This window comes from Talpa occidentalis, unplaced genomic scaffold (genome assembly GCF_014898055.3).
Source record: "Talpa occidentalis isolate TD23 unplaced genomic scaffold, MPIMG_talOcc4v2.1 talOcc4.6, whole genome shotgun sequence".
Lineage (NCBI taxonomy): Eukaryota > Metazoa > Chordata > Mammalia > Eulipotyphla > Talpidae > Talpa > Talpa occidentalis.
The window spans coordinates 88,953,407-88,975,220 of record NW_023604972.1 but is presented as its reverse complement, the minus strand read 5'-3'; the positions used below and the strand labels follow the sequence as shown (position 1 = coordinate 88,975,220).

The 21,814-nt window shown below is 36.2% G+C and overlaps 1 protein-coding gene across 1 annotated transcript in view; it reads right to left on the bottom strand.

The window, feature by feature from the left end:
- FCHO2 (FCH and mu domain containing endocytic adaptor 2) overlaps window positions 1–21,814 on the bottom strand; it is a 101,872-nt gene that overhangs the window by 15,644 nt on the left and 64,414 nt on the right. Inside the window, exons 12-19 of the mRNA XM_037529348.2 lie at window positions 18,034–18,091; window positions 17,575–17,750; window positions 15,949–15,960; window positions 15,585–15,609; window positions 9,757–9,796; window positions 7,637–7,728; window positions 5,253–5,356; window positions 1,039–1,168 (exon numbers count right to left, since the gene is read on the bottom strand). Coding sequence (XP_037385245.2) covers window positions 1,039–1,168; window positions 5,253–5,356; window positions 7,637–7,728; window positions 9,757–9,796; window positions 15,585–15,609; window positions 15,949–15,960; window positions 17,575–17,750; window positions 18,034–18,091 — 637 coding nt within the window. The remainder of the gene's footprint in view (window positions 1–1,038; window positions 1,169–5,252; window positions 5,357–7,636; window positions 7,729–9,756; window positions 9,797–15,584; window positions 15,610–15,948; window positions 15,961–17,574; window positions 17,751–18,033; window positions 18,092–21,814) is intronic.

Below are 21,814 nucleotides of genomic sequence, written 5' to 3'. Positions count from 1 at the left end.
GAGTTTGTAAGAAAAGTTGGGTAAAGACAGTAACAGGCTGGGGCCTCCCTGGTGGCGCAGTGTTTGAGCACTGGGTTGCGAAACTGCCTGCAGCGCCGATTCGATCCCCGGCCACCGGGCGAGGGTCCCACATAGCGTGCAGACCTCTCCTGCCACCCGCTGCTCCCCTCAGCAGTGTACTTCATCTGTCTGCCTGTTCTGCTCCTGTTCTGCTCTGGCTCTGTTGAATTCTCTCACCCTCCCGCGCTTCTGACTGTATAAATAAATAAAATAAATCTTAAAAAATAAAAAAAAGATAATAACAGGCTGGGCCTCCCCTGGTAGCGCAGCAGTTGAATGCTCGGCTGTGAGGCTGCCCGCAGCCTCTGCAGCGCTGGTTCATTCCCCAGCCACCAGCGAGGGTCCCACAAAAAAAAAAAAAGATAATCACAGGCAGCTTTCCTGCCCACCTGTGACTATACAGGTGCCTCTCTTCTCTTTCTTTTTCCTAATAAACCTGTCCTTTAAAAAAAAAAAGATAATGACAAAAATCTCAGGCAAAATCTAGATGTAATAAAAATTCCAGGTTTGTCCAGTGAGATTCAGATGACACTTAGACTTATATAGCTAGTCTCTAATAACTGCTTTTAAATCTTTGATAAAATTCTTATAAAAAAATTTTGTAGCAAGCACAAAATCCCTTTCATTGACTCAATTGTTTATAAACACAATTTTCCTTAGGAATGCAAGTTAGTGGGCAGTAGAAAGAGCTATATTGTAGTTTGCCTTCAAATACATATTGGTCAATCGTTTATGAATTTAATGCATTTATAACAATGCTAACCAGAGTTAAAATTATACTATTCAGATAATATAACCTGAGAAGTAGAAAACTGTAGGTAGTTTGACAATGTCAAAGTGTGTTTCCAGAAAAACCAAAAATTTCAAATGTTAAATTCTTTACTGGGCCATTAATGAAAGAAAGACAAAGAGGAAACCAAATTACCTGATAATACAATGGATGTTAATTTTCACATGTAATCAGTGATAATCACTTACCTACTGTTGGGGTATTGGCAGCACTTAGTGAAGCAGAAGATGAAATAGAGGAAGAACTTTCTGCCCGGGCTAAAGGAGCAGCAGGAGGTGGACTGGTACTGGAAGTTACAGGTGGACTGAATGGCCTGGGCTTAAAAACAAAAAGTTATCCATCAAAATACTAAAACAGTTTCTCTGTTAAAAGAACAGATTTTCATATATCAGGTTTAATTTTAATATGCAACCAAAATATTGTGTGTGTTTCTTACAACTCAGAATTACAAATGTCACAGTCAAATCATTGAGAAAATACTAAAAGCTGAAAAAGCTACTGGTAAGTAATGCTGTCAAAATAATCTTTATTCATGAAAATTTTTCTGTACTTTAAAAAGTATGTCTAACAAGGATTCTCAAAAGTTAATTATTACATAATTAGATGGTTTTTCATATATACTACCAAACTGCTTCCCAAAAGGTTAATAGGTTTTACCCTAGTGCCTATAAATATAATATTTCTCTATACTCTTGCCAGCAAGAGTACAGGCCAGAGGCGCGGGAGGGTGAGAAAATTCACCAGAGACAGAGCAGGGAGCAGAACAAGCAGAAGGATCGAAATACACTGCACTGAGGTCAACAGTGAGCGAGACAGGAGAGGTCTGCCGTGCCATGTGGAAATCTCCCTGGCGGGCAGGGACCGAACCGGCACTGCTGAGGCTGTGGACAGCTTCGCAGCCCTGAGCTCAACCTGCTGCGCCACCAGGGAGGCCCAAAGTAATTATTTTAAATGCTAATAATTTAATAGATATAAAAGGGAAAATACAAATGTTATTTTTAAGTTGTATTAGCTTTGTCTGAATAGCTTTATTTGCTGCAAATATTTTCTCCCTAAATATTGCTTGCCCTTTACTTTCAGTGTCCTCATTTTCTTTTATATTCCTTGTAATGCTTCCTCACTAAGAAAATTCATCCCATAAAGAGGTTTGAGAAACCTTAATTCTACTTACTGTCTTCTCGCTTTTATAAACGTAAAAACAAATATGAAAAAGAGAACTTCATTTATCTTTTACCTTGATAAGTAGTTTTTTCCCCTTCCAAATTCCCAATTGTTCTAATAATACTTGAGCAACACTGCCTGAGGTTTAACTTTTTTAATTTAGCTAAATATACCTTATTTTAAAAATCATCTTTTCCTTCTTATAGAAAGAAGCGTTAAGCACAATCAGTATTTAGTGACTGCTATGTGTCAGGCCAAGGGTTAGCTACTATATGCAAAGCACAGAACAACAACAACAACAAAAAATCACTGTTCTTTGTTCTGGACTGAGCGACATGAAAAACAAAAGGCAAAAACAAGACCCTACAATCAGTCATAAACAAAAATTAGTCAACAATTCATTGCATGAAGTTAACATATATATACACATTTACAATTAGTAATACCTCCCCCCACTTAACTAAACATTTTAGTTCTACAGACTGACTGAAGATTCACTATAGACACTAGAGACACCAGTCTGAAAAAATACAGCAAGGTGTAAAAATGCAGCTGTGCGTGTATAAAGATGGAGATGATGCAGGACATGAGGCCCAACAAATACTGAATTCAACAGATGATCTGAAATTTACAAGCTTGAAAAAAGCCTTGAGATCAAATATCATGGACATATTTCTCCTATGGCAAATGTGCTCACGACCAATACAAGATGGTTGGATTATTTTTTTTATTTTTTTTTTTTTTAGAATTTACAATTTAAACTTTGCATTTTACAGGTTTTTTAGGAAAAGGCAAAAAAAACTTATTTAAAGCAACATTGTCCAGAATAATAGCCACTAAAATTTGAAATGTGGCTAGTTCAAATTTGAGATAAGCTGTAAGTGCAAATACACCAGTAGATTTTTAAAACAGCATACAAAAAGAATGAAGACTTGACTGCATGTTAAAACGTTTCCATATGCTAAATAAAGTAATTTCAATTTTTACTTAATGTGGTTAATATAGCTATAGATGTCTGCACTATATTTCTTTGTTTCCATTGGATAGCACTGCCTAAAAACAGGGGTTCTCATTCTTGAGCATCAGAATTACCAGGAGGATTTTTTAAAACATTTGCTGGGCCCCTCTCCAAAATTTCCAATTTGTTAGGAATGGAACTAGGGAAGTTGCATTTCTACCAAGGACCCAGGTGATGTTAATGCTCCTGGTCTGGGGACCACACATAGAGAACCACTGTTCTTGAACAATGAGAGATCTCCTGTAAGTGGGGAGGGTGTGGTTGTAGACCCTTTAGTCTCTAGTGAAAGGTATGAGTCCTCTCTCCAACAAAATGTACATTAAAGTATACACAGAAATTAAGTGGACATTAAATGCTGACAATGGTATAGAGGATAAAATAATTATGCTCTGAAGTTTCTTCAAATTGTGCTCCCTGAAGCCTTCAGAGTGTGATTTCATAGACATTCTCAATGCTAGGGCAAGGAATAAAGGATGATATAAGGATTGAACTACAAAAGACATTAAGATGTTTTTAACTGAATACATAAGATATCACCTTTTATTTGAAAAGATACACATACCATTTGTTATAAGTGTTTTAAATGTTACATTACTATTGAAATCTTACAACAATCTTTATCGATACACCATTTTACCCATAAGGAAACAGACTCTAGATAAATAAGTTGACCAATGTTGTTTAGGTAATTGGTGGCTAAGTAGCTTGTGCTTTTAACAACTACATGTTTACTTCCTCTCCATAAAGTCTTACACCTTTAACAAAAGAATGTATAAGAAAATGCTAACAGCAGTTACCAGTGGGTAGTGAAAGACAGAAGGAATTTTAATTTTCTTTGTTTTTTCTCAAGTTGTACTGATAGGTATTGCTTTTGTAATCAGAAAAACCAGTGTTATTATTTAAGTAATAGAAAAATTACTACAGCTTTATAACTATCTCCTTACCAGCTTCTATCTAGTCTTTCATGTCATTCCTACTATGTCTGTTCATGGACATAGGGGGTAAAAGAAAAATACCGCCATTTCAATACCTGGTGCTGCTTTTTCATTTATTAAAGTAACACTTCCTAACTATATACACCATGTGACAGGCATTATACAAAGTATTCCGGTACTACTGCCAAGCATTAAGGATACAAAGCTATCTATGGTACAGTCCAGTAAGGAAAACACACACAAAGAAAGTATGTACACGTATATGATCCTTTAGAAAGCATATCTTATGAAAGGATGTAATGTACTAAGAGAAACATGAGTAAATTGTATGGGTTAAGAGAATGACTAAATACACTGGATTGTATAAGGAATAATGATAAAAGAGGACTTTTTAGCTGGAACTTAAAGTAAGAGGTCAGTTTTCTCATAGAAGACTGAAGGACACTGCAAAGGGGGCACAATTAGATATGGGTACTTTTCTAAAAGAGTATGATGTGCTTGCAAACAGTGGAAAGTTCTAAGTGGCTGGAATCCACGTTGCAAAGAGGAGAAAGTTGGGTAGTTAGTCTGGGAAGGCAGGTTACTAAGGCAATTCTATGAAAAGTATTGTATAGTCAGCTAAAACAGTCAACCATATGGATTATTTAGAACCACTGGAGATGTATATCAGGGGGAAAAAAAGAAGATTAAGCGTGACTGTAGAAAGTGATTCTGGCAATTAGTGTAATAAGATGAAGCAAATCAGAACACACAGAAGGCAAGAAGACTCATTGGGAGGGCCTTATTCTCAACAGAACCCGTAAATTTTTTTCATTGTCTAATAACTTCTGAAGACCAAATTTTTGTCAGTAATTAATGTATTTTCATAAGCCAATTAAATGATGTAAACTCCAGTTTCCTTATGTATAAAATAAAGCGGGTTGGACTAGATGCCTTCGAGGATGCTCCTGTTAGTATACTTCCAAATTCCAAGAACAGTATCATTTCTTCCTCAATATTTGACTTTGAAAGAAAATTATTTCTTAAATGGGAGACAATGGGTACAGGATGATGTTTTTGTAATATGCCAACTTTCTTAAGAAATTTCTCTCCTAACAATGCCTTGCTTCACATATATGCTCCCTGAGGCAATATGCTGGAGTGAAAGAAATGTTGGCCAGGTAAACGTTTCTGTATTTTGAAGAATCAAGTAGAAATTTTGAAGCATTTAACTGTAAAGAGCATATAGAAAAATATCATTTGCATTTTAAATCAAAACAGTTTAATTAAAAAAAAAACGAGTACATACTATTTCATTAATTCCACTGAGTTTGCCTGAAGCAAGCTTTGGTCTGGAAGCAGGCCTTGGAGGTGGGACAATGGTACCTACCGAAAGAGGAGTTGTGGGCCTGGCTGGTCAGGGGAAAAGAAAATTTGAAAAAAATGATTAGTATATAACATTCTTATATAAAGACATTCTATATACAGGTACTGTTAGGATTCAAACTCATTTCTCAGGAGTTTTTTTTTAAAAATATGTAACTATAGATATTTGTTGAAATACTAAAAATCTATCAAATACACTGTTTTGGAAGCTACCAACAACAATTTAACTTTTTTTTTTTTGGTGGGACCCTCGCCAGCGGCCTGGTGAATGAACCGGCGCTGCAGAAGCTACGGGCAGCCTCGCAGCCCAGTGCTCAACCGCTGCGCCACCAAGGGAGGACCACAATTAAAACTTTTCATTGAAACTGACATGTGTGATATAGATTATGTTCCTGCCTCAATTATTTACACATATAAAAATTAAATCTGACAAATTAGCTGGTGAAAATAAACAATTTAAGATCTAAGGTCCTGTAACATATCTGAAAAGTGTGATCCTCTACTTCTAAATCTTTTACAGTGCTGAAACCATAGACACTTCAGTTAAAAAAGAGATAAGGCCTTCAGTTTATTACCAACACATTTACTTTACAGACAGTAATGTAAGACCTGAAGCAACACCAATAACAAACTTTAAGGTAAATGTTTTATTTAAACTTGTAATTTGACTTTAAAGTTGAGCCACACTAACTTTTTTGTGATAAATATTAAAAAATTCTTTAGTAATATATGTTACAAATTCCCCAAATGACCAAACATTAAAATTAGTGTCAATAATATCTTAAATTTTCCTAATCCTATATAGTTAGTATTCAATACTTGTCAATACTATGCTAATTTTACAATTCTATAGATCAGAAGTACTAACCTTAGTGTTGCCAATTAAAATTAACACTCATGGTAGAAATTAATCAATAAAGTTCAAGTGTACATCATCAAAAGTCCCAAATGTATTAGTGTAACTAAAACAAGAGTGTAAAATGGGGCCTCCCCGGTGGCGCAGCAGTTGAGCGCTGGGTTGCAAAGCTGCCCGCGGCCTCTGCGGCGCCGGTTCGATCCCCGGCTGCTCCCCAGCCACCAGAGGAGGGTCCCACATGGCACGCAGACCTCTCCTGCCGCCCGCTGCTCCCCTCAGCAGTGTACTTTGGTCCTTCTGCCTGCTCTGCTCCCTGCTCTGGCTCTGGTGAATTCTCTCACCCTCCCGCGCTTCTGACTGTACCCAGTGCTTGTATAAATAAATCTTTAAAAAAAAAAAAAAAACTCATGCAGCAGTTAGTATGGTGAAATTAAACAGAATAGGCATAGCTCCTAAGAGTAACATAGCTGGAACTCAATCAATTCTTTGCTCACCATTCCAGCACTCCTTAGTCCCAAATACTAAACTGTATTTCTAAAATCCCAAAGGAAATTAAAGATCAACTTAAATTTTATTCTCTTGCTTTTAACTAGATAATAAAAACAGTGGTTTTTATTAAGTATGCATTTTTGATGCCTGCTTTGAGTGTTAGCTAATGGGATTTTGTTATTTTTTTTTTAAGATTTATTTATTCATACAAGCACTGGGTACAGTCAGAAGTGCAGGAGGGTGAGAGAATTCACCAGAGCCAGAGCAGGGAGCAGAGCAGGCAGAAGGACCGAAGTACACTGCTAAGGGGAGCAGCGGGCGGCAGGAGAGGTCTGCGCGCCATGTGGGATCCTCCTCCAGTGGCCGGGGAGCAGCTGGAGATCGATCCAGTGCTGCAGAGGCTGCGGGCAGCTTTGCAACCCAGTGCTCAACCGCTGCGCCACTGGGGAGGCCCTGGGATTTTTTATTTTAAAGAAAAGAGAAACTCAACATATTCTTGCTAAAAACTAAAGAGCAGTTCTTGCTACACTGGTAAATGTTAAAGCCTTTCTGGAAAGCAGTTTGGTGGTAAGTATCAATGGGCATATTGTGTCATAAATCTTGCAATGTTCATAACACTAGAAATATTCAGGATATAACCTGAATATCCATCAAGAAAGGACTGACTACATTAATGTACAGATATGCTGCTGAATTATTATTTTGGCACTGACATGAGTATCATATGACTGGATATAAATATTTAAATGGAAAAAAGTTGGTATTTGATTTGTATTCAGAATTTTTAAGCTAAAAGTTAATAAAACTAGTATAAAATCACTTATCAGACAATATGAACAGAGGACAAGTGAAAAAAAAAAACTGATCAGTAAGTTCAACACACGAGTGGTGAATAAGTTGATTAGAAAACAGGCACTAAAGCATTCCTGAGTTAAAAAGAAAATATATGTGTATATATTTACCTGATGATGATGAAGTTAGTGAAGTTGAAGATGATGAATCAAGAGATGGTCCAAACAGGGGGTCCCAAGCAAGTAAATCACTGGTCCCTTTCCTACCATAACATTTTAAAAATAAGAATTTTAACAAAGAAACACTTTATTATTATAAAATCTAGTCACGTATTTTTATTTCATAGAATTCTAAGAGTCCAATGTATTTGATTTATTTCACAATGATATATGTGAAGAAACTTAATTAACAGACTTAATAAGCCAATAATTGATAACTTCTATAAACAGAACCGATGGTAACATTATGTCAAACTGGTAGGGAAGAGCACAGACTAATTTCCACTGATTGCACCTTGTTATACACTGAAACGTAGGAGCTGTCAGAATAGAAATAACGATTAAGCTTTACAAATGATGAAAAGCCACAAAGAGTGTCTAAATGAGTTGCCAAAGGACATACAGCCACTTAATTCCACAACAGTGGCAGGTCGGCTGAACCACACCTAGCACTTGGTCAGAAAATTTAAGTGATATGAAATCAAGTATAAATTTTATACGATCATACTTATTTTCTCAGATGAAAAAGGGTAAGGAAAAAATATTTCTTGGGCACAGAATGGTGGCTTAAAACCCAATGACTTGATAGACTTCAAAGATCTTATTACTGCAGTAGATCATGCAGAGGCAGAATTTCCCCCTGGGCAATACACTGCCTGGGTCCCTAAGGCAGTGTAGTGAAATGTTGGGGACATACCTACCTTTTTAGGAGAGGTAAACAAAAGTATGGATAAGTGTGTGGATAAGATCAAGAGCATCAACATTCTAGTTTCAAAAAACTTGAACATGCTGCAAAAACAAAGACTGTCCTCCAGTGACCTCTCAGAATCATGGGCCAGGTGACTCTTAGGCTTCAACTCCTAGTTCTTTGATATAATAAATGTCTACATGAATGTTCTTCTTTTTCATTTTAATCATATCCTCTAAAAAAAGGCCTAAGCTGTAGGATCCTGAAACACCTGATTTTTGCCACCGCTTGTTTCTAGCTTTTGTGAGATATGATTGACAAAAATTGCCTGGGGTTAAAAAAAGAGATTAATTCCCATAAAACAATATTTAAATATATCAAACAGCCAGTATGTTTTAAAAATAGCAGGCCCACTAGGTTAATCTATATCTAGTATCTCAACATGCATCTAGAAGCATTGCACTACACTTTGTATGATAGTCTAGAATCACAATTACATAAATATTTCCTAAAAACAATGTTTTAAAACTACTCAGGTTATTTTTAAGACGGATAAACAAATACCACTACTGTGCCCACTTAGTATCTAGTTTCAAAGGTATCAAATAATTTTAAACTGTATTTAATTAAGACTACTTTTACTCATGCAAAAATATTTAACTGAAAGAATCTTTATTGATAAAAAGATAGAGAAGGACACATGAAAATGTCTCCTTTCTCATTTCAAGTAAGACACTCATTCTGAAGCTCACAAATGTACAGTTTATAAGATCACAACCAAAAGCAAAGGAAAAAAGTTAGAAAAATTTCATGAGACTGGTTGAAATACAAACATGTATAAACCATGTACTATCATTTAATTAGACGCACCAAGGCCAAATACAGCTGAATGGGTTTTTTTAAAAAAATCATAAAGAAAACACCTTAAAGCAACTGAAAAAACTTCACATGCTGTCACAGCTCAGAAAACAGGATAATTAACACTACTGGAATTGAAACTGCAGCGATAAAAACAATGTTGAAAAAAAGGATACTTAAACTTTAAATGCAGTGGGAAGACGAGGTGGAGGACAGGAATTTTATGGTAGTGAAACTATTCTGTATACCATAAAGGGGGATATATGTCATTATCCTGTTTGTGAAAATTCACAGAATATACAACACCAAGAGTGAACCTTAATATGAACTATGGCTTTAGGTGATAATAATGTGTCAGTGTAGGTTCATCAATTGTAATAAATGTGCTTTGGTTGGCGGGGGATTCTGACAGTAGGGGAGTACGTGCAGGCAAGACTACATGCAAGAATCTCTGTAATGCTTGATTTTACCATGAACCTGAAAGTGACCTAAAAACATATATTTTCATTTAAAACATGGAACTTACTCATTGGATGCAGCAGATCTTGATTTTGTTAGCTCTTCACCTAGTTAAAAAATTGAAATGTTATGGAAAAAATTTGTAATTTGAGTAATATATACAATTTTAAAATAATATATTCTAAACAATTACGAAGAAAAGGAAAAAAGTAGTAAGTTTTCTACCTTGCTTAACAATATTACAATACTAAATATTTCTTTATCCTAATATCTCTGGTAAGAAATGATATGAATTGGGGCCTCCCTGGTGGTGCAAGGGGTTAAAGCACAGCACTGTGAAGCTATCCACAGCCTCCGCAGCACCAGTTTGCTGCCAGGCCAGGGAGCTACCCACATGGCATGGCAGAGCTCTCCTGTCTCGCCCACTGCTCCCTTCAGCAGTGTCTCAGTCAGTCTGCCTGTTCTGTTCCCCACTCTGTCTCTGGTGAATCCTCTCACCCCCCACATCTCTGGCCTGTACCCCAGTTCTTGTATGCATAAATAAATCTTTTTAAAAATCCTGGGTCAACTAAAATGATATTCACTAATATAAAATTGCCGCTGTCCAGAAAAGGGAAAATATGGGCTGCAACTTTAAAAATTAGAACAATTGTTTAAACACGTATTACTCAAGAATGTTAAGTTTTCAAGTTCTAAGAATAATATTACTTATGGCCAAAAGTGGTTACTAACTCTTGAAGGACAACTTTGAAAAAATCAAAAATTTTACAACCTAGCACAATAGTCCCTTTATAAGATAATCTGTTCTGCTATCTTTTGCAACATGAGTCATTTCATAAACAACTGGCATTCTAGGGAACAGCATCACTAATACAAAAGTCACATTGGTTCATAAGAAATATTCCATGCATCTATTAATGAAAATTACTTTTGTTGCGGTGACACTGGTTTAGGTAATAGGTTCACATACTCCTTGGATATATATACGTCACACACACCACTGGTCCCCCTCCTTCTTCCCTGCCAGTAACCTCAACTATTGTAGTCATTAGGATTTGTGTTGTCTTTTCTTGCTTTATATTGTACATATAAGTGAAATCACCTACTATAACCTTTTGGCTTATTTCACTTAGTACAAGCTGTTTATGGTGCAGCTGGCGACATTCCCCAGCTGTGATGCAAACCCATTTTTTGTGCAGAGCAATTATCTTGGGCCCCCTGCCATCGCCCCCATAGGCTTATGGGGGTAAGGGTAAGAGAAACCTTAGGGAAATGTGTGCTGTGAGAGAGACAGAGACACACCTCACACACACACACACACACACACACACACACTCTCTCCACATTCATTCACTCAAACATACACACTCAAACACCTTGGAGGTAGCAGCGGGCAGAGGCAGGCCCGCTACACCCTCTGTGGGTTAGCTCCATGGCCGGGGATCGAACTCAGGCGGTGGTGGTGATAGCACTGACGCTTAACCCCCTAGGCCACCGGGGAAGCCGCAAACTGCAGAGGCAGGAATACCTATCCAGGCGCTGGAGCTAGAACCTGATGCAAATAAGGATCACCAGGCCTAAAGAGCCTTTCCAGGACCAGCTGCACCTAATCAGCTAAATATACCAAGGAAAGCATTTCACTAACCCTTACATTCTAAATAACCTGAAAGTTAGAAGTCACAAACAGGGGTGCATAACACTTTTAATTACTCAACGTATGCTTAGCTTGGAAAATGCAACTGCTAGTCCTACAAATTCCTTTTAAATGAATCTGAGATGCTGCTTTAAAGTACCATAACATTCTTTGCATGTGTACAAAAATGAGTAAGGGTGTAGAGAGCAAAGGGAAGATGCCCCCCATGAACTATGGTGAAGTAGTGATGACTGGAGGTAGATGTCGAGTGGTAACACACATTTGAGGAGGTGTGAATCTATAACCCTAAAACATATACAATGTAACCTAAGGATACCTCAAGAAAAAATTTAACATAAAACACACACACCCCTATTCATTTCACTTGCTGTGCTGAGAGCAATAATCTTTGGTCTCTAACCTAAGAATCTTCTATTTTCTGAATAATGGGTAATCTAATCCTACACTTGGCAGCACTTAAGGTATAACTGAACAGTGTTCCAAACATTGCACCTTTCTTCAAAAAGTAGGTTACTCCCTAGTTAGAAAAAATCCTTTCATTTGTCCTTAAATACCACCTAGTACAACAGAAAACAATACGTGTTCAATCTTCCTTATAAACCTGACATTTATTCTGTTACTACCAAGAACTTCTAAATTTATTCTTTCCTGAAGCAAAATTGCTTTACAGTATGAAAAACTTTTTTAAAAAGTGAAAAAAAATCTTGCAAATCTTTTTAATACCAAAAGAGTTAACTTAAAAATTAAGTATTTCTGGGGCCTCCAGGGTGGCGCAAGGGTTTAGACGCAACCTATGAAGCTGGCCGCAGTTACTGCAGCCCGAGTTCGATCCCCAGCCAGGGAGCTACCCACATGGCGCAGCAGACCTCTCCAGACTTGCCTGCTGCTCCCCTCAGCAGTGTATTTCAGTCAATCTGCCTGTTCTGTTTCCCACTCTGCCTCTGGTGAATCCTCTCACCCCCCACAACTTGGGCCTGTACCCCAGTTCTTGTATGTATAAATAAATCAATTAAATATTTCTGCAAAGAAAGTTTGTTCAATAAATGGTGCTGGGAAAACTGGGCTGCTACATGCAAAAGAATGAAGCTAGACTTCTACCTCACCCCATGCACAAAAACCAACTCAAAATGGATTGAAAAACTAGGCAATAAAACCTGAAACTATAAAATATATAGAAAAAAATATAGGAGAAACACTCCATGACATATACCTCAGTAACATCTTCAAAGACACATCACCCAAAGCAAAGACAGTGAAGACAAAGATAAACAGCTGGGATTACATCAAATTAAAGAGCTTCTGTACATAAAGGGACAATAACCAAGACAAAGAGACACTCTACTGACTGGATGAAAATTTTTGTGCACAATACTACTGATAAGGGACTGATCACAAAGATCTACAAGGAGCTGAGCTGAACTCAACAAAAACAAAGTAAACAACCTAGTCAAAAAATGGGTACAATACACTGATGTCTTATTTGGTTCCCCTATATTCCTTCTATAAGCAAAACCATCGGTATTTTTCTTTTTCCTTTTGACTTATTTCACTGAGCATAATTCCTTCTAGCTCCATCCATGTTGTTAATACCAATACAAAACACAATAAAACAAAAACAGACAATTATAAATCAGAGACATCCTGCAGGGGAGGAGGAGGGAGAGGGATCAGTAAGAGGGAGGGAGGAGCACAGGGGACTGAGGTGATGGTGCATGGATACATTGGTGAAGGAAATTCTATGAGGACTACACCTGAAGAGGGGGGAAGCAAATACGTTTAAAAATGAACAATGATGTAATAAATAAAAAATAAATAGGGCACAAGAGCAAAAAGACACTTCTCCGAAAAGGAAATGCAAATGGCCAACAGGCATATGAAAAAATGTAAAACATCACTTGTAATCAGGGAAATGCAAATCAAAACCATAATGACATACCATTTTACACCACAGAGAATGGCACATACTAAAAAAACAGCAACAACAAATGTTGGTGAGGATGTGGAGAAAAAGGAACTGTCCTGCACTGCTGGTGGGAATGCAAACTGGTCCAACCACTATGGAAAGCTGTCTGGAGGTTCCTCAAACTGCTAAGAATGGAGCTTCCATATGATCCAGCAATATCCTTTGGGAATCAACCCAAAGGATACAAAAGCATTAATTCAAAAGGATACCTGCCCTATGTTTATTGCGGCACTATTTAAAGCAGATAAGCTATGGAAACAACCCAAATGCCCCAAAACAGATCTGAATCAAGAAGATGTGGTACATATACACAACGGAATATCACTCAGCAATCAAAAAAGATACACTCTTGCCATTCACAGAAACATGGATGGAGCTGGAAGGGATCATGCTAAGTGAAATAAGCCAGAAGGAATAGGAAAGGTACTGGATGATTTCAGTTATAGGAGGAATGTAGAGGATCCAAATAAGGGATCAGGAAAAAAAAAAGTAATTATAATAAAGTAAAAATCAAAATCAACAGGCAACTATAAACCAGAGACATTCTGCAGGGGGGGGAGATGGAGTAGGATCAATATAGAGGAGGGACAAGCACAAAGGACTATGGTGATGCTACACGGGTGAATGAGTGATGTGAATTTCCCAAGATGAGAAAGCATACATTGTATAAAAATGAAGAATGATATAAAAAACACATAAAGCAAAAAAAAATTAAAAATAAGTAAAAATTAAAAAAAAAAAATCTCCATGCATCCAAATGCTTTTACATCACCAAGCAATAACTGATGAATGTATATTAAATCAATATGGCCAACTGCAGCAAACCATAGACAAACATCACACTATACACAATGCCCACTCACATCACATTCTCCCATTTAGCTCAGGTTCGACTTCTGTTTTGCCTCAAAGTGTTTATTGTGCTGTTCTCCATCACTCTATATTCTGCCCTCATATCCATAATCCAGTAGCATCTTTTAACCTCATGACCTTCATGTCCCTAGTTATCAAGCTACTCACGATTTCTTTTTTGTTATCCCTCCCACCCTCAGTTGCCTCATGATTTCTTTATTTTTTTTTAAAGATTTATTTATTTATTTGTTTGTTTGTCTGTTTATACATACAAGCACTGGGTACAGTCAGAAGCGCGGGAGGGTGAGAGAATTCACCAGAGTGGGGAGCAGAGCAGGCAGAAGGACCGAAGTACACTGCTGAGGGGAGCAGCGGGCGGCAGGAGAGGTCTGCGCGCCATGTGGGACCCTCACCGGGTGGCTGGGGAGCAGTCGGGGATCGAACCGGCGCCGCAGAGGCTGCGGGCAGCTTCGCAACCCAGTGCTCAACTGCTGCACCACCGGGGAGGCCCTCATGATTTCTTTAAATGCAAAATTCTACTTTTAGTTTGGTGTTCATTATGAATTTAGTAGGTCTTTTTAATTGCATTAAAATTTTTATTAGCCCTGATGTTACAGTTTTTTGTGTGTTTGCAAAACTGCATGTATTTTTTAAAGATTTATTTTTATTTATTTATGCCTACAGCAGCTGGGGTGTCAGCCAGAGTTGGGGGATGGGGGGATAAGAGGATTCACCAGAGACAGTGGGGAAACAGAACAGACAGACTGACTGAAATACACTGCTCAGAGAAGCAGCAAGCGAGACAGAAGTCTTCTGTGCCATATGGGTTAGTTTCTGGCCAGTGATCAAACTCTTGCTGCAATGGCTGCCAACAGCTTCAAGTGTTGAGACTTAACCCCTTGCACCACCAGGGAGGCCCCTAAAATTGCGTAGTTTTGGAGTGAGTTGTCTCAACTCCATTTTCTCCACAATTCTTATTTTTTTTAATGCAGATTCTGCAAAAGTTAACCCCCCCCAAAAAAAAAGTTTTTACTATAATTACGTTAATATATTAACAACCCTTTTACAGAAATTGCAATTTCGGTATGACTTAGAAAGAGGTAAAGCTAAAGCTTATTCATCTTATAAATGCCTTCCAGCTCATGAGAGAAAATATATCAGCTAAACAGTGTAACAGTCTTAATTAGAAGCTACTACTTTGGCTTTCCTGATTTCCGAAAAGAGCTAAAATAGCAATTTATTAAAGTTTAAGGTATGTCTCAATGAAATAATGTAGACAAGTTGCTTTCTGTTTAAAATACAGATATTTCCAGTCTACTCTTAAGGCTTATAAGGGCATTTGTTCTGCTAACTGCATACACAAGGCTACAGCTTAGCAAATTGATGAATTTTAACAGACATAAAATATTTTAAATGTCAAACTTACTAGATGAATTCCGATTCATCTGCACCTGAAACAGAAAAGCAAAAACCAAATGATGTTAAATAAATTATTTGGTAATGAATTATTTGGTAAAATACTAATACTAGAACCTAAAGTTGTTTTTAATATATCTATACAATTGCAAACTGCATTAGGGTTAAAAAATATACAGACTTCAAGCAATTTTTATTTTGCAGTAAAATGATACATGTACATTTAACAGTCAATGAAATGTTTCAAAATATTAACACCTAGAATTTTAATTTAAAAACTTCAACAAAATTATTTTGAAAATCAGTGTTCAAACATCACAATGATTTTTTTTTTAAATCAATAGGAAGTAAAAATATAAAAATCTCACACTTACTGGGCTGTGTCTCTGGCAGAACATGAAAAGAAAAAAGACAGTGCTCATTTTAGAGTTTAAAAAGTTACTTTCCTGTTCTCATAATTTGTCTACTCTTTTTTCATACCTAAAATCTATACACCTTAAAATACATTATTGGGGGACAAAGATTGAAGCTAGATAAACAAATTGGCAACAAAATATACTCATAATATCCATTTTTCAAGCCCAAAATTAACCACTAAAATTTTTCCAATTATTAATGACTTTCTGAGTATGAAATTAATACACGTTAACTCTTGTTTTTTTAAACAGAAAAGAGAAGCACATAGAGGACATTTAAAACCATCAATGATCTCAGTACCCACTGACAAATCTTTAACATTTTGATATATATTTTCTTCCGGGCTTATATATATATACACATATATATATGTGTGTGTGTGTATATATATGTATATATATTATATATATATACAAATATAAATAAATATATATATAGGTTATATGCTTATACAAAAAAATTTAATGGTTTCACAACTTCCTACTTCAAATATATCTATTTATATATATGTATACCTATACATACACACACACATACAAACACACACATTCCCCCATGATTTAATCTTGGTATAAGCCTTAATGATAAATTGTAATGGTATAATAAAAACCTCACTTCAGAAATCTTTTTAAAAAAATAGTTCTAAAATTAAATTCTAAGACTTCATGGCTAGAAAACAACTACTTCCAAGCTAATACATAAAAACTATTTAAATAGACTATTAAAATAAATATTTGTCTTTTAATTGAAACAGTAATAACTCCTATTTTCCATTATCAAGAAGAATAGGTTTAACATCAATTAGGATGAGCATGTTTAACTGTCATACTCTAAATTCAGATGTGTTAAGCTGAGAGTATGACATAAATGGCAGATCTTTTAGGGTGATTTTTTTTCTCCAAATGTTACTAAATATATCTTAGAATTGAGGAATTAATGACTACCACTTAGAATTCTTATATTTGCCTTTTGTTGTAAGAAAAGTATAGAAAAATAAACTGTGACAGGTCAAAAAATGCAAAGATATAATTTAATCTTTCAATTCATTTTTATAGAATTCCCTTTTTTGTAAAGGTCACACAAATGGATAATCCTTAAAATTAAATGATGTAGAGATTAACACTACTCGTTCACAAAATTCTGCCCAAGGCATACAGTACTGTTTATAAAATATAAAATACAACGAATGGTACAAATAGTGGATTTTTTAGATTTTCACCCTATGTAAAAAAAACACTTTCGAAAGGAAACAAAACTAAGCTCAAAAGTTCAGGTCTACACCTGAAAGGAAGAAGCACACAAGCATGCACTGTACAAAAATTAACAATGATGTAAAATATATATGTAAATAAAAAGTTCATGTCTGTATAAATTATAATTGATAAAAATTATAAACTATATACTTCAATAAAGCAAAACATTATAAATTTCATAGTTCCTCATCTAACATGCTAAACTACTGCTAAGTGATTTTTTTTTTATTATTCCTAAAATTAACCACAATTCAGGTAGCTGAGGTTAAAATAAATAGATGTGTGTATGTAAACTTCTATAAGAGAGCACAAAATTGCTCATTTTCTTACCGATATTGCTGGGGAGAGTGATATATTTCCTATAGATACTTTTAATTCATCCAAGGAAGCCATTGTGTGATGTGAGTTATTTGGATGCATAGGTTTGATTTCTATACGAAACTTCTTTGGTTCTTCATCTTCTGAATCAGAATCACTAGATGAGTAGAAATGGTTCTCTTTGGTATGTGAATATCAGTTAAAGAATTCAATTTTCAAATTATCTTAGTGTATGTAACCTTTCTTACACATTTATAAAAAGAAACAAAACAAAAAACTTTCAAGAGGTAAGATGGACTTAAACAGAAATGGAACTACTCACTTTTTTAAATAAAAACATGTCAAATGAAGAACATGAAGTTATTTTATTATAACTAATTAAAAAATTTTAAATCTACTAAATAAGATTATTCTGTTAAAACATGTACTTATATTTCAATACAATCAACAAGAATGAAGATGAAAGGATATTATTCTGATTTGCTTCTGGTATTATACTATAGCCTTCTTCATCTACATCAGGAATGTTCTATGGGAAAAAGAAAAAACTACTATAACAATTGCTTCAACAAAAATATTAAAAAGTCAGCAAAACAGCATTACCTACATTAACTATCAAATATCAATAGATTAACAAAATAACACTGGAAAAATTACATCTTTTTAGTTAATTAGCTTTGAATCACACTCATACTTCAGGTATCTGAAAAAGAAAAGGTACTGCAAAACAAAACAGAACAAACACTGAAAAGAAGAAAATAGGTGTTCAGGTAGGAATACCAGCAGTTCTGTGAATAATCAAATTTTCACCTAAACTTCAAAGTGAATGTGTGCCTGGGGAAGGGAAGTAGTGAAATTAAAGTCCTGTCAGCTTAAATAAATGGAAATATATCTCACTAATATAGAACAAACAAAAAACTCTAACAAGAAAATTAAAATTATATACTAAAATAACAACTCTTATCCACGGGACTAGCAAAAATTCAAAAGTTTTTTCCTGGTCCCTTATTTAGGTTTTCTAAATTCCTGCTATGAGTGAGACCATCTGGTATTTTTCTTTTTCTTTCTGGCTTATTTCGCTGAGCATGATCCCTTCCCAATCCGTAAAAATCAAAATCAACAAGCAACTATAAACCAGAGACATACTACTGGAGGGAGGAAGGAGTAGGATCAAAACAAGGGTGAGTGGGAATTATATGGGGACTAAACCAAGATGAAAATGCATACATTGTGCAAAAATGAAAAACAATGTAAAAAATAAATTTTTAAAATGCTCAAAAAACATAAAAAAACATTCAAAAGTTTGAAAATGCACTCTGTTGGAGATGCTGTACGGAAATGTACTTTTAGGGCCTCCCTGGTGGCCTAGGGGTGAATGCTCACTACTACCATCAGGGACTTGACCCATTTGATGCAGTAGACCTCTCCTGTCTCACCTCCTGGTCCCCTCAGCAATGTATTTCAGTAGATCCGCCTGTCCTGCTCCCCATTGTCTCTGGTGAATCCTTTCAGCTCCCGCACTTCTGGCTTACACTCCAGTTCTTGTATGCATAAAAATAAATCTTTTTTTAAAAAACCTACATATATGTTTGCTCTTCAACTCAGGAATTTCACTCCTATGAATTTATCCCAAAGATATATGAACAAGTTAAAAATATATATGCAACAAGGTTACTCATGAAAGATTATCTATAATTTAAAATTACTGGAAAGTACCTAAATGACTAAACATAGCTGGCTAAATTATGATACGTATACAAATGAAATATTAAGCAACTTTTAAGTAAGATGAGAAAGGTTTCTACAAACTGATTATCAAGTGACTTCCAGCAAGAAATGCTAACAGGAGAAAAGTCAAGTACAAATAACATAGATAGTATAATCATCTTTCAAGTCAGAAAGAGTGGAAAATAAGAAAACATACAGGTATCCTTTAGGAAAAAAAAAAAAAATAAGAAGGATAAATGAGAACACAATAAAGCTGGTTACCTACAAGGCAGGGCAATAGACTTGAAGGGATACAGGAAGGAGAGACACTGCTCTAACCTACTTTTAGACATTAAATACTTAAGTATTTAGGGATAAAGGACCATCAAATAGATCAGAAAAAAATATTATACAAAAACATAAACACATGCAAATATATACAGGGTAAATACAAATGTTAACCACAAATGCAGTAAAAAGTTAAGGGTATACAAATGTTCTTTGTGTTATTTTATTCTAGGATTTTTGTGTAAATCATGTCATTTCCAAATACTTTTTTTTAAATGAAGAAAAAACAGGGCCAAGAAGGGCTAAATATATCAGTTGAAATTGCGCAATCAATAGTTCTTCTGGTAAAGTCTGTTATTTCTCCAATCACCTGCTAAACCTCAGCAAGGGGAGTAGGAAGGATTGCTAATCTGACAGGCACAAGTTTAAGGAGAACTGAGAGCAGATTTTTTTCTGTTTTGGAAAAAAATTTTAAAGCAATTATTCCCACTTTTTAATACTGGAACTATTCATGAAAATTTGACCTTCATAAACACTTACACATTTCTTGTTTAAACCTTTGTCCATTCAATTCATGATTTCTGTATTAGGGCCCCACACTCCTGGAGCAAAGCATTAAGTCAGAAGCAGTAGGAACAAAAGAGAGGAAATTTCACTCATCTCAAAGGAGTTTTGATAGCGGTGGCAGTGATTTAAAAAAGTTCTTTTCAGGGCCTCCCCGGTGGCGCAGCGGTTGAGCGCTGGGTTGCGAAGCTGCCCGCGGCCTCTGCGGCGCCGGTTCGATCCCCGGCTGCTCCCCGGCCACCGGCGGAGGGTCACACATGGCATGCAGACCTCCCCTGCCGCCCGCTGCTCCCCTCAGCAGTGTACTTCGGTCCTTCTGCCTGCTCTGCTCCCTGCTCTGGCTCTGGTGAATTCTCTCACCCTCCCGCGCTTCTGACTGTACCAGTGCTTGTATAAACAAACAAACAAACAAATAAATAAATAAAAAACATGCCTCTATTAAAAAAAAAAAAAAAAGTTCTTTTCAAATATACTGGAATAGGCTCAGTAGTTAATGGAAAGTTTATTGATCTCTGTTCAGAACAGAGAAATTGACCAAAACCAAAAGAAAAGAGCAAGTCATACTTCCTTGGTCAAGTCTCAAAAAAAGCACCCTCAAAGTTAATATTTTTTAATTACACAGACGTTTTAAAAAAGGAACAGAACATGAACATAATGTCCCTTCCAAAGTAGTCTATGGATATTTTTAAAAGCAATTAGTAGGGCCTCCCTGGTGGTGCAAGGGGTTAAGATGCGACCTATGGGGCCTCCCATGGTGGCGCAGGCAGTTGAGGGCCACACTGTGAAGCTGTTCGCAGCCTCTGCAGCACAGGTTCGATCCCGGCCAGCTGGCAAGGGTCCCACATGGCACGGCAGACCTCTCCTGTCATGCCCACCGCTCCCCTCAACAGTGCATTTTAGTCAGTCTGCCTGTTCTGTTCCCCTCTCTGTATCTGGTGAATCCTCTCACCACCACCACCCCACCTCTGCCCTATACCCCAGTTCTTGTATGCATACATAAAATAAATTTTTAAAAAAAGCTATTAGTAAAACTAGCTATAAATAAAAGGTGTTAAGTTATAGATGAAAGGAACAAAAATGAGGGGAAAAAAAGAAACAAAATTAAAACCTCCTTTCCTGCTGCCCACTGTAATCCTTTTCCCCAAATGTAACCACAATTAATAACTCATAATCTCACTTTTTTTTTTTTTTTTTGGTGGGTCCTTCGCCGGCGGCCGGGAAATGAACCAACACTGCAGAGGCTGCAGGCAGCCTCGCAGCCCAGTGCTCAACTGCTGTGCCACCAGGGGAGGCCCACTTGTAATCTCACTTTTAAAAGAGAACACATATACCAAACATTTATATTTTTCAAACAGCTACAACTTAATCATACATGCTTTTATTTTCAATAAACTTTATCAGTAGACAGCTATGAAAACAATCTAACTCTGTAACATCGATGAAAACAATTACTTCATCAAGTGACTATTTAATAAGTTAACCAATCCTTATTCTGATGGATGCCAGTGTTATCAGTCTTCTTCTATTAACAATGCTGAAATAAACATCTAAACCTACCGCCCCTCACCACCTCCTATGCATTAAAATTCTGTGTTCTGTTTAGAAGCCCTTTTCTAATTCCAGATAAATACTGACTAAAGTTCAAAACTGGTAATTAATGATCACTGTACAACAGTACAAATAAACAGAATTA